A 12,590-nucleotide genomic window follows, 5' to 3' on the forward strand; every position below is an offset into this window, starting at 1 on the left:
TCACTCTCTTGAACTCTTCTTTTGAGCTGGGATCTTCTATGGTTGAGCTTCCATGCTTGACATCTTCAAGTTGTGGTACAAGCTCCTTGGTCCTTTGCATTAGGTTCTTGATCCTCCACCTTTGGCCTTCATGAACTTCCTTTGTTTATTCAATGCTTTGAGATGGTTGATGATGAGCTTCTCCTTGGTACTTCCAAGGTGTGATTGGTCCAAGTATGTTCCAACCTCATTTGCCATTGTGTTTGGTTCATCTTCAAGCATAGGCCAACAAGGTGCGTGCTAGTACGATTTGACTTGTGTAGGACCTGTCTAAAGCACAACACTCAAGGCAAATGATCAGTCCATAAACAACTAATCAATTTGCGTTTGTTAATCATCAAAACAAGATGATTGAATGTACCCATGGGGAACCCTTGGGCTTACAAAAGTGTTTCTAAGCACGTGCTTATTTTTATTTTTTATTTTTTTGATAGGTAAGCTGGGGTTAGGCGGGACCCCTACCAGATATATTGATAATGAAGAAGAGTACAAACCAATAAAAGGCCACAGAGGCTACAAAAACATAAGCAGAAAGAACAACCCACAACTTCATAGAGAGGGAAAACAAAGAAGCCAACAAAAAACAAAAGAGAGAAACATAGCACCAAAACAAGCAAAGAGAGCCTAACCCAGAGGAGCCAACAACAACAAGATAGCCAAAAAAAGCCCTCAAACACCAAGCTTCCGAACCAATCAAGATTTTCCAAGGATGAGCCCTTTAAAAGGGGTTCTAGATACAGGCAAGGTGTTCACATTAGGAAGGAATTTCCCTTTCTTCCTGTTAACTAATTGCCAAGAATCTTCGCTTGCGGCTTTGGGAGAAGAGGATGGGATTAAATCTGAACAGGAGCTCCCTTTTACATGTTCTATAGGGGGGACCATTTGCTGCTAGTCTTCTCGGAAGTGAGGGGAGCTGAATCATTTACTCCAAGAGCTGCATATCGGTTATGTTGTTTGACTTGGGAATCAACTAGGGGAGAAAAAGATGGTGTAAATTCGGACTTAGCAGGACCAGAGACATTACCTATAGGACCAAATGCTGAGTTTTTTAGCACAGGTCTCCACACCTGCTTTGGGGTATCTTGCACTTGCTTTGGCCTATAAGGGCATACCTCTGATTGGTGACTAAAATCCCTACAAGAAGCACAATCTTTAGGCTTCCATTCATACGATATTTGTTGCGAAATTTCACCAGAAGATGTTCGAAGTTTGATAGAATTAGGTAGGGAGTGGTCTGCATTGATCAACACACAATCTAGCAAAATTCAGCCTTGTAGCTTCTGCTGTATGAGTATCCACGTATAATGGTTTCCCAATCAAGCTGGCTATCCTACTTAAACAGTGGTGGGACAAAAATTTAAGATGAAGCCCGTGGAGTTTGATCCAAATCGGGATTTCTGTGATGATCTTCCTTTCCGGAGAAGAATCAGGATTCCACCGTTGAAGAATTAGAGGTCTTCCCCCATAGCTTTGACCAGAATCTTCTAGCACACTTGTACATTCATCTGCACATGAAAATTTAAACAGAAAAAAACCATGTTCAAGCGTGAACATGTGGAGGGAACCTTTTAACTTCCAATTCCTGAAGAGGTTCTCCCTAATGGAGACAAAGTAAGGTCTTTTTCCAATGAAGTACCCAACGAGGCAATTGGCCCATTTCTTTTCGGATTCACAGATTTCAGAGTCATTGAATAGAAGAGCCATGCTTGCTTTCTCAGCTTCCTCGGGGATGATGTGGTCAAGGTTAGTTGGGATTGGAGGAGATGAGGGTTCCACAAAGAGGCTTTTCCAGTGATTTGGTACATTTTGAAAGGGAATTTGACTATTTGAAGGAGGCAAGAGGGGGACATGGGGACTGCTGGGATCTTGGACTGCAGCTCGAAGAGACCCACTCGAAGTAGATATCTCACCCTCAAGGATCTGACCATTTGCAGAGTTCTGCAACGGATGCTGGAGAGTCTTTGGATTGATAAAGTTTGAGGATATTTGAGGGAATATTTCTTTTCCCAGTAGGCAGGGAAGGGGGGTGTTAGACCAAAAATCGGTAACAGGTACAGCAGTGGCGTAAGAGCTGAGCTGGATGACCCAAGGAGCTGAGTCCTGAGGAATCGAAGTGAGGGAGCCGAGTTCTGCACAGTAGCAAACGAGGTCAGAAGACCAACCCGGGTGTTACTCCGGACAGGCCCTTCGACACTCAAGTCAGTATATGAGCAGGAGTGCAGAGCTAGTTTAAGAGTTTCGAGGGGAGGAGGTTTTTCATTACCCTTGGTTTGAGCTTTGAACCTCCTTTTATAGAGGGAAAGTTGATGACGTGGGATTGCCCACCCAAGGACAGGTGGCGGCCTGCTATAGGCTGGAGTCCACCTACTCCAGGACAAGTGGTGGCCTGCTAGAGGCTGGAATTCACCTACTCCAGGACAGGTGGCGGCCTGCTAGAGGGTAGAGTTCACCTACTCCAGGACAGGTGGCGGCCTGCTAGAGGCTAGAGTTCACCTACTCCAGGACAGGTGGTGGCCTGTGATAGGCTTGAGTCCACCTACTCCAAGACACGTGGGGTTGCCCACCCAAGGACAGGTGGCAGCCCGCTATAGGCTGCTGTTTTTACACCCCATCAGTTGCCCCCCAGTTCTCCAAGTCATTGTAGTGACTTGGGGAAGTGTGGTGAATTACATTCCTGAATGGGCGGAATCTGTTCGGAAATTTGCTGGAGACGAGCTCGGAAATGAGTCCGGAAATTTGCTGGAAATGAGTCCGGAAATGAGTCCAGAAACTTGTTGGAAATGAGTCCGGAAATGAGTCCGGAAATTTGCTGGAAATGAGTCCGGAAATAGGCTTGGGCCGGACTGACTTTTGTCATTTAGCGAAAGTGCCATACCCAGTCCGGCTTGGGCCGGACTGACTTTTGTTGTTTAGCGAACGCGCCATATCCAGTCCGGCTTGGGCCGGACTGACTTTTGTAGTTTAACGAACGCGCCATATCCAGTCCGGCTTGGGCCGGACTGACTTTTGTCGTTTAGCGAATGCGCCATATCCAGTCCGGCTTGGGCCGGACTGACTTTTGTCGTTTAGCGGACACGCCATATCCAGTCTGGCTTGGGCCAGACTGAGGTACGAGTCCGGCTTGGGCCAGACTGATGCACGAGCACGTAACGGATGCCCTTAGCTTCTTGGAGATACGCGCGTATTCGCTTACGCCTTCGCCTCGAAGTGCGTGTTCGTCATTAATGAAAAACACGCGGCCTTTAACAGTGGCTTTTAAAGTGCGTGCCTTGTATTAAATGCGAACCGCCTCAGCAAAGCTTATAAAAGGAGGTTTTTTTCCTTTCATTTTTCACTACTTACTTTTTTTCTCGCCTCCTCCTCTCCTCTTTGCCAGTTCGGCTTGCGTAGTGCGTGGCTCTGAGCAATTGTGGATTGGGAGCTTCCTACTCTGCCCGGTATTCTTTTCAGCCTTTCTTTTTTCTGCTTCATGTCCCATAGTAGTTCTAGTTCTGAGTCCGGTTCGGAGTCCGGTTCAGAGTCCTCTTCCAGTAGCTCAGAGTCTAGTCCAGTAATGGCAAGTCCCAATGTTAGAGTAGAAATCGTAGATAACGATAGCGAGGTGAATAAGGAGGAGGTGATTCTTGATCTCAACACGACTCCACTCCCAACGGATAGTTATCTCCAAGCAGGAGGGAGTGTTGGTAGTGACGCCGCGGAGGCGTCCACAACTTTCTTCCTGGCCAGGCCATTGAGGTCATAGCTAGGGCCCGGATGGAAGCCAACCCGAAATACAACATACGGGCTCTTGTCGAGGAGAACTATCTTGATGAGTCCATGATGAGGGACATTAGAGACAGATACTGCGTTCCCTCTAGGTTTGGGCTGAGGGAGGCGACAGAGGGAGATAGGGCCTGCAACGAAAGCTCCGACGTCTGCATCTACGATGAGTCGTTGAGGGCTGGACTCAGGTTCCCCTTGCACCCGTTCTTCACCGCGGTGCTTCGATATTACGGACTGGCCCCCGCTCAGGTTGCCCCGAACTCGTGGAGGTTGCTGACGGGCTTCTTCTATCTTGTCCAGGGCCGGCTAGAGAGGAACTTATCTGTGCCGTTATTCCGCGCTTGTGCCCACTTAAAGAGGCACAAGGAGGGGGGCTGGATTTACATTAGCCAGCGTCCAGAGTGGAAAATAATCATTGGCATTCCTTCTTCCATACACTTGTGGAAGAATAGGTTCTTCTACGTTGAGGACAGGGAGTCCAGCGAGCCCTGGCCGGTTCCTCTAACATGGGATGTCCCTGACACAGTGGCACTAAGTCGCAAGCCGCTTTTAGAGGACGAAGATATGAGGACATTCGCCCTAATGTGTGAGGAGGTGGAACGAGGGGGCCTCATTCATTGTGGAGAATTCTCAGGGGAACCGGTTTTGGTCGGGCTGGGTCTTAGTACTGCGACCCCGCCACGTATGTGGCTAGACTTGCTTTAAACTCCCTGTTTGTTTTCTTTTCGCTTCTGACTGTCCTATTCATGTTCACTTGCAGAGATGCGGCAACAATCAACGGTCGAGAGAATAAGGCAAGGGGCTTTTCCAAGGGCTCAGCAAGTGGCCCAGCAGAGCCAGAAAAGAAAAGCAACCGAGATGGCGAGTCCGGCTCCTACCCAAGACACTGCGCCTCCCCCGCCTCCCAAAGACAGAACCTCGGTGAAACTGGTTGGTGCCTTCGGCCAAGGAGCCGGTTCTTCAAAGTCTGGTGGCACACCCGCAGGAACTGGAGCCCGTCCTCCCCTAGCGAGGGCGGGAGACAATGCTTTTCGGCCCAATTGGGCCGTTCAGAAAAATGATACTGGCCTTGGCAAGAGCCGAGTAGCTGCTGAGATCCTGAGCAAGTGTATCCTCAGCAAAGATAAACAGCAGGTTCTCCACGAACCGCCAGCTACGGCCAAAGAGGCTGTATTCTCTTCACTTTATCAGGTAAGATGGTCAACGAGTATGCTCATTTTCTGTCCGTCTTTTGCTTCGCTTTCCTGTGTTAACACTTGCTTGTCTACATCTGTAGATTGGAGTGTACTTCAATGATCTTCAGGGGAAGAGTAAGAAGTTCTCTGAGGCGATCACGAAGTCAGAAGCAGAGAATGGAAAACTGGCGAAGGAGGCGGAGGAGCTTCAAACGAACATCGGGCGGGTAGAGGCGGAGAAGAAGCTGCTTAGAGAGGACCTGGCCCATCAGAAGCAGAAGGCAGCCGAAGCCCTCAACGCCCAGAGGGAGAGAGTCAAGGAGAGACAGATAGCGGCCGTGGCGGAAGCCGTCGCGGAGGCCATATAGAAAAAGGAGAACGAACTCTTTAGTTTGTCCAGTGAGGCCTACAAGATTGGATTCTTTGACTGTCTTGAGCAGGTCAAAGCGTCCAATCCAGCCGTGACCCTGACCGGCCTGAATATCCCTGATCCACCGGCGCTTGACGACGAGGAGCCATTAACCACTGCTGCCGTAGTAGTCCCGCAGACGGACTTACCTCGGGGCGGCAGCCACGGGGTCTCTTGAGCTCTCTTCTTTTTTCTTTCTGAGCCATCTCATCTGATTCTTTCTGTAATGGTCCTTAGAGACCCAACTTTTGTAACAGCCTTTCGAGGCCTCACCTTTTGTAATGGTCCTTAGAGACCCAACTTCTTCATGAATAGAAATCATATTTTGATGTCTACTTGCTCTCCCTTTGTCTGCCTCTGCATATTAATACTGTTTGATTTCTTGCTGTGGGCAGACATTTGAGATGAATTAACTTGCGAGTTTCCAAGTTTTGGTAAACTGGGTTTCCAAGCGTCAGATACCCAGGTTTAGAGAACTAGGTTCCAGATAAATAATAAGTCCCCAAGTTTTAGCGAACTGGGTTTCCAGATAATAAGTACCCAAGTTTAGTGAACTGGGTTTCCAAATAATAAGTACCCGAGTTTTAGCGAACTGGGTTTCCAGATAATAAGTACCCGAGTTTTAGCGAACTGGGTTTCCAGATATAAGTACCCGAGTTTTAGCGAACTGGGTTTCCAAGCGGCGTTAGTTTCTACTGTCCGGGCTGGTTCCGGACCAGGAGTGAGCTCTCGGTCTTTGCGGAGACGAGCCGTGGCAAACAAAGCAGCGAGTACCCTAGTTTTAATGAACTGGGTTTCCAGATATAAGTACCCGAGTTTTAGCGAACTGGGTTTCCAAGCGGCTTTGGTTTCTGCTGTCCGGGCTGGTTCCAGACCAGGAGTGAGCTCCCAGTCTTTGCGGAGACGAGCCGTGGCGAACCAAGCAGCGAGTACCCTAGTTTTAATGAACTGGGTTTCCAGATATAAGTACCCGAGTTTTAGAGAATTGGGTTTCCAGATAATAAGTACTCGAGTTTTAGCGAACTGGGTTTCCAGATATAAGTACCCGAGTTTTAGCGAACTGGGTTTCCAGATAAAAGTACCCGAGTTTTAGCGAATTGGGTTTCCAAGCAGCTTTGGTTTCTGCTGTCCGGGCTGGTTCCGGACCAGGAGTGAGCTCCCTGTCTTTGCGGAGACGAGCCGTGGCGAACCAAGCAGCGAGTACCCTAGTTTTAATGAACTGGGTTTCCAGATATAAGTACCCGAGTTTTAGCGAACTGGGTTTCCAGATAATAAGTACCCAAGTTTTAGTGAACTGGGTTTCCAAATATAAGTACCCGAGTTTTAGCGAACTGGGTTTCCAAGCGGCTTTGGTTTCGGCTGTCCGGGCTGGTTTCGGACCAGGAGTGAGCTCCCGGTCTTTGCGGAGACGAGCCGTGGCGAACCAAGCACTGAGTACCCTAGTTTTAATGAACTGGGTTTCCAGAAGGCGAGGGGTCTGCAAAAGAATTTTCATATCATTTATATTTAACACGTATTTACATTTACAAAATCACCTTTTACGCCCGACTTTTGGCTACTAATAGTATTTCCTGAGATTCTTGGAGTTCCATGCGTGGGGTAATAAGTGCTCCTCCAGTGTCTCCAGCTTATAACTTCCTGGGCGAATTACTTCTTTCACTCGATACGGTCCCTCCCAGGTCGGGGAGAGTTTTCCGACTTTCGTTGGTTGGGAGATGGCAGCTTTCCTCAGCAAGTCGAGGTTCACACAGAGCCCGTCATCATTGAGTTGCTCACTGAAGTTGGTGACTCTGGGAGACGGGGCGCCCACATCGACGGGTATTACCGCCTCCGTCCCAAATGACAAGTTGAATGGTGACTCTCCCGTTGATGTGCGCGGGGTGGTTCGATACGCCCACAGGACATGATAAAGCTCATCTGCCCATCGGCCAGCCTTATCATCCAGTCTCTTTTTAATCCCCTGAAGAAGGATTCTATTTGTCACTTCTGTTTGCCCATTCGTTTGAGGGTGCGCCACTGAAGTAAACCTCTGCTCGATCTTCAGGTCAGAGCAGAATTTCCGGAAGTTGCGGCAGTCGAATTGTCTACCATTGTCCGTTATCAAAACGCGGGGAATCCCAAACCTGCAAACTACTGACCTCCAGAAGAAGTTCTGGACGTTTTGCTCTGTGATCTGGGCTAGAGGTTCAGCCTCCACCCACTTGGTAAAATAGTCAATAGCAACTACTACAAACGTGCGCTTCCCGGAGGCCAGTGGAAAGGGGCCTAGGATGTCCATCCCCCATACTGCGAAGGGGAGTGAGTTGATGATCGGAGCCATCGACAGAGCAGGCTGGTGGATAGTGGGAGAGAATTTCTGTCATCTCTCGCACATTTTAACCAGACTCAGTGCGTCTTGCCTTAAGGTAGGCCAGTACAGACCTCTGAGCAACACTTTGATCGCCAGGGCTTGCCCCTCAGATGTTCTCCGCAGATCCCTTCGTGCGTCTCTTGCAGGGCGTAAGCGGCGTCGCCAGGCCGGAGGCACTTTAGGTACGGGAGGGTGTACGATCTCTTGTACAGGCTCTCACCTCTGAGGGAAAATCGGGCGGCTCTCTGTATCACTTTGCGGGCTTCTTTCTTGGCTTCAGGAAGTTTACCACTGCGCAGGTATTCAATGATTTCGTCCATCCAGCATGACTCATTCTCCACCTGCATTACTTCACCGGCCTCACTTTCGATACTGGATTTCTGTAAGAACTCCATGCATATACTCTCAAGAGTAGTGTATCCGGAGGCAGCAAGCTTGGACAGCACATCTGCTTTTGCATTCTCTGTTCTGGGGATTCTGATGACCTCAAAACTTTTGAACTTACTGGCTAGCTGGCGGACCTTGGAGAGGTATTTGATCATATGCTCGTTGCGGGCGGCCCTCATAGACTCCTTGAATCTGGTTTGCAACCAGCTGGGAGTCGTAGTACGCTTTAAGCCTCTGGGCTCTGGTCTGGACTGCGAGATTCATCCCGGCGAGGAGGGCTTCATACTCTGCCTCATTGTTGGACGCGCGGAATCCGAACCTCAAGGCATAATCTGCAGTGAAGTTATCGGGTCCGGTGAGAACCAAACCGGATCCATAGCCACCCTTGTTCGAAGATCCGTCGACGTACACTTCCCAGTTTGGTTCGACGGTTGATGGATTCTGTTCTGCTGGTGCGGGGATGATTGTTGCTTCAGTCCCATCTTCTGATTGTTCCTTCGTTGTGAATGCCTTTTCCACAACTGGGGTTTGAACAATTTCGGATTCAGTGATCTGCTGGGGGATGGTGCACTCAGCTAGGAAGTCTGCCAGCACTTGAGCCTTGATCGCTGGCCTTGGTACGTACTGGATGTCGAATTCGCTCAGCTCCACGGCCCAATTCACGAGTCGTCCCGAGATGTCTGGTCGATGGAGAACTTGCCTGAGCGGCTGATCGGTCAGGACTTTTATAGTGTGGGCTTGAAAATACGGCCTTAACTTCCTAGCTGCCATTACCAGCGCGTAAGCCAATTTCTCGACCCGTTGGTACCTGATTTCGGCGTCATGGAGAACTTTGCTGACATAATAGACAGGCTTTTGCTGGCGGTGCTCTTCACGAACTAGGATGGCAGCTAGAGCCGTGGGGCTTACAGACAGATATAGGAGTAGCTCCTCACCTGGCTCCGACTTTGACAACAGTGGTGGAGAGGATAAGTACTGCTTTAATTCCTCGAACTCGGTTTGGCACTCTTCTGTCCAGGGTGCACTCTTGAGTCCTTTGACTGCGCTGAAGAAGGGCATGCACTTCTCTGCAGATTTCGAGATGAAGCGCCCCAGTGCGGCCACCATTCCTGTCAGCCGTTGCACTTCTCTGATAGTTTTTGGTGGAGTGAGCTCCACCACTACCTTAATCTTCTCTGGATTGGCCTCTATCCCTCGCTGGCTTACCATAAACCCCAAGAACTTTCCCGAGCTGACACCGAATGTGCACTTGGTGGGGTTGAGTTCATGCTGTGCTTCCTCAGGACTTCGAATGTTTCTTTGAGGTCTGAGACATGATCCTGCACACTTCGGCTCTTGAACAGCATATCGTCAACGTAGACTTCCATGTTATGGCCGTTCTGGTTCTGAAAAAGCCTGTTCACGAGCCTTTGATAAGTGGCTCAGGCATTTTTGAGGCCGAAGGGCATGACACGGTAGCAGTACGTCCCCTGATCTGTCACAAACGAAGTCTTTGGTATGTCTGACTCATACATTCTGATTTGGTTGTACCCGGAGAAGGCATCCATGAAGCTCAGCAGCTCGTGACCTGCGGTGGCGTCAATGAGCTTGTCAATTTTCGGGAGCGGATAACTGTCATTGGGACAGGCCTTGTTCAGATCAGTGAAATCAACACAGGTCCTCCACTTCCCATTTGTTTTCTTCACCAGGACTACGTTTGCCAACCAGTCCGGGTACTGGATTTCTCGAATGAAGTCAGCCTTTAAAAGCCTCTCCACTTCTTCTCTTATCGCCTGCCGCCTTTCAAGGGCGAAGTGCCTTCTTTTCTGTTTCACGGGCCTGCAGGTTGGGTCAACACCAAGTCTGTGAGTGCTGATCTCCGGGTCTATGCCAGGCATATCAACGGGAGCCCATACGAAGACGTCTACATTGTCTTGAAGGAACTGGGTGAGGCGGTGCTGGACGCTGCTGCTTAGAGAGGATCCGATCTGGACGACTTTCTCATTATCGTCCTTGCTCAGAGGGATGGAGATGAGGTCTTCGGCGGGCTGAGTCCCCTGGGATTTGTCCCTCAGGTCTAGTAGGTCAATTGGCATTGACTCCACCGCCCTCTTGCCTTTGAGTGCCATGGCATAGCACTCCCTAGACTGGGGTTGGTCTCCCCGGACTTCTCCCACGCCGTTTGGCATTATGAACTTCATCTTCTGGTGATACGCCGAAGCCACCGCGCGAATCAGGTTCTGGCCAGGCCGTCCTAAAATAACGTTATAGACCGAAGTGGCCCTCACTACTAGGAAATTGACCATGGTGAACGCTTGGCAGGACGGCTCTCCGACGAGGACTGGGAGTTCAATCTGCCCCTCCACTTTTACGACTTCTCCCGAGAAACCGAAGAGATCTGAGTTCGCCGACTTCAAACGATCGTCACCTATCATCATTTTCTGGAAGGCATGATAGTACAGGATATCAGCTGAACTCCCGTTGTCGACGAGAATTTTCTTCACTTCCCAGTTCGCGACGAGCATGGTTAAGACCAAGGCGTCGTCGTGGGGCAGTATCAGGTTGTCCAGGTCTGCGTCTGAAAAGGAGATTTCATTCTCCATCCTTGTCTTCTTGCTGCATGTGTGCACGGCGTTGACTCGGCGTGCATATGCTTTACGAGTAGCAGCTGAGGTGCCCCCCGCGGCCAGTCCGCCCATAATCGTGCTGATGACCCCCCTTGACTGGGGTCGCTGTTCCTCCGGCTGCGAACTGGGCGGCAGAGGAGATCAGTTCCGGACAGGGGGCGGCTACGACCGTCGAGGGTTGCGGCCCTGAGGACTCTTCTCTCTTCTCTCTGGTCTACGGCCGTCACTTCGGACATATTTTTTCAAGTAGCCCCGGCCTATCAACTGCTCAATTTCTTCCTTGAGTTGCCAGCATTCGTCTGTGTCGTGGTCGTGGTCCCTGTGGAACCGACGATATTTTGATTGGTCTCTTTTGCTCCCTTTGGAGATCATTCTGGTTGGCCACCTCACGAATTCTTCTCCACTGATGGCGGCCAGTATATGTTTCCGGGAGGTGTTGAGGGGAGTGAAATTCTCTTCCCTCCTCTGGGGGGACTTCTCTCTTCTGGGGGCCTTATCCTCCCTACGCTGCTTGGTAGGGTTCTTGTCCTCAGAGGTTCTCCTCCGAGTCGAGTCCAAGGCTGCCAACATTTCCTCCACTGCTATGTACTCCTCAGCTCCGGCCATTAGATCCGCCAGTGAGTGCTGATTTTGGCGAGCCACTGAGCGGCGGAAGTCATTGGATCTGGTGCCCGCGAGGAGCGCGCTCATTGCTACTGAGGGGTCCAAATTTGGTACTTGGAGTGCCTCCCTGTTGAAGCGGCGGACGAACGCCTTGAGAGGTTCGTGATCCTCCTGCCGCAAGGCCATCAGGGATGCTGTTGTTTTCCTTGGCCTGCGGCTGCTCATGAAATGGCGGACCAGATCGTCCCCAAAATCTTCAAAGTTGCCAATGGAGTTCGGTTTAATTCTGGAGTACTAGTCCCGGGCCGCACCAGTCAGTGTTGTCGGGAATGCTCTGCAAAGGAAGCCATCGGATGCGCCATGGAGAAGCATCATCGCTCTGAACGTCTCTAAGTGATTCACAGGGTCAGTGGTCCCGTCGTATTGCGGGACGGTTGGCATTTTAAATCCTCTGGGTGCTGGGGCACCCATGACGTCGTCGGTGAACGGCGTTCTGCTTGAAAACGCTCTAGAAGCGGGCCGGCTCTGATCCTTTGCCAGCTCTTCTATTCGGTGATCCATTTCTTCCATCCTCCGTAGCATCGGATCAGCTCTGCGATCCGGCTGGTCCGGTGATCTGTTTCTTTCCATTGACGGGCTCACCGCAGAGCCGGACTGACTTTCCGGACTCTTTTGATGAGGCCGGAACTTCTCTTGCTGTGTGCGGTTTTCACGAGCTCGAGGCCTTCGCAGAGAGCGGGACCGCGACCTTCGGCGGCGGTGAGGCTCCGTATGCGCATGCCTGGCCCCGGAGTGATGGACTTGCCTTGAGTGGTTAGTCCGGTCTTCATCGTGGCGGTCTGCCTCTCCTCTGTGAAGATTCGACCTTTCCTGTACGGGTCGTGAAGCTTCTGGAGGAGGTTGGGGAGGCGCTTGGAGTAGCTGCTGATATTGGCCGACCAGAGCCGTCATCTGCTGGAAAAGAGCTTGAACTTGGTCCGGAGTGGGCATAGGGTTGAGGTGTTCCGAACGAGCCGGGCTCTGTTCAGCTGTAGCAGAGGCTGCCACCACCAGTGAGGCGATTCGCTCACTCCGGGTCCTGCGAGGTAGCACGGTTTGGGTAATCCGTGCGGTTGGTATTCGCGCACTCTTGCGCCCTGCCATTTTTGTAAGAGATTTGAACAGCTTTTAGTTCTGGGTTCCCACGGTCGGCGCCAATCTGTTAGACCGAAAATCCGTAACAGGTACAGCAGTGGCGTAAGAGCTGAGCTGGATGACCC

General features: G+C 50.6%; 1 protein-coding gene across 1 annotated transcript; it reads right to left on the reverse strand.

Annotated features, from left to right (window-relative positions):
• Positions 1–8,236: 8,236 nt before the first annotated feature.
• Positions 8,237–9,229, reverse strand: LOC143846853 (uncharacterized). The gene is made up of 2 exons (XM_077355444.1): positions 8,931–9,229; positions 8,237–8,822 (listed from the first exon to the last, which is right to left on the reverse strand). Exons 1-2 carry the CDS (start codon positions 9,227–9,229, stop codon positions 8,237–8,239), a joined length of 885 nt encoding a protein of 294 aa, XP_077211559.1.
• Between the last annotated feature and the right edge of the window lie 3,361 nt (positions 9,230–12,590).

Source organism: Tasmannia lanceolata, unplaced genomic scaffold (assembly GCF_043159265.1).
Source record: "Tasmannia lanceolata isolate RefF3 unplaced genomic scaffold, GAP_Taslan_0.1 ptg000015l, whole genome shotgun sequence".
Classification (NCBI taxonomy): Eukaryota; Viridiplantae; Streptophyta; class Magnoliopsida; order Canellales; family Winteraceae; genus Tasmannia; species Tasmannia lanceolata.

Coding starts and splice junctions, on each gene's coding strand:
- LOC143846853 (XM_077355444.1), bottom strand. CDS start 9,229: ATGGTGGCCGCACTGGGGCGCTTCATCTCGAAATCTGCAGAGAAGTGC. Junction 8,823..8,930: donor CTCCATGACGCCGAAATCAG/GTACCAACGGGT, acceptor TCAGCCGCTCAG/GCAAGTTCTCCATCGACCAG.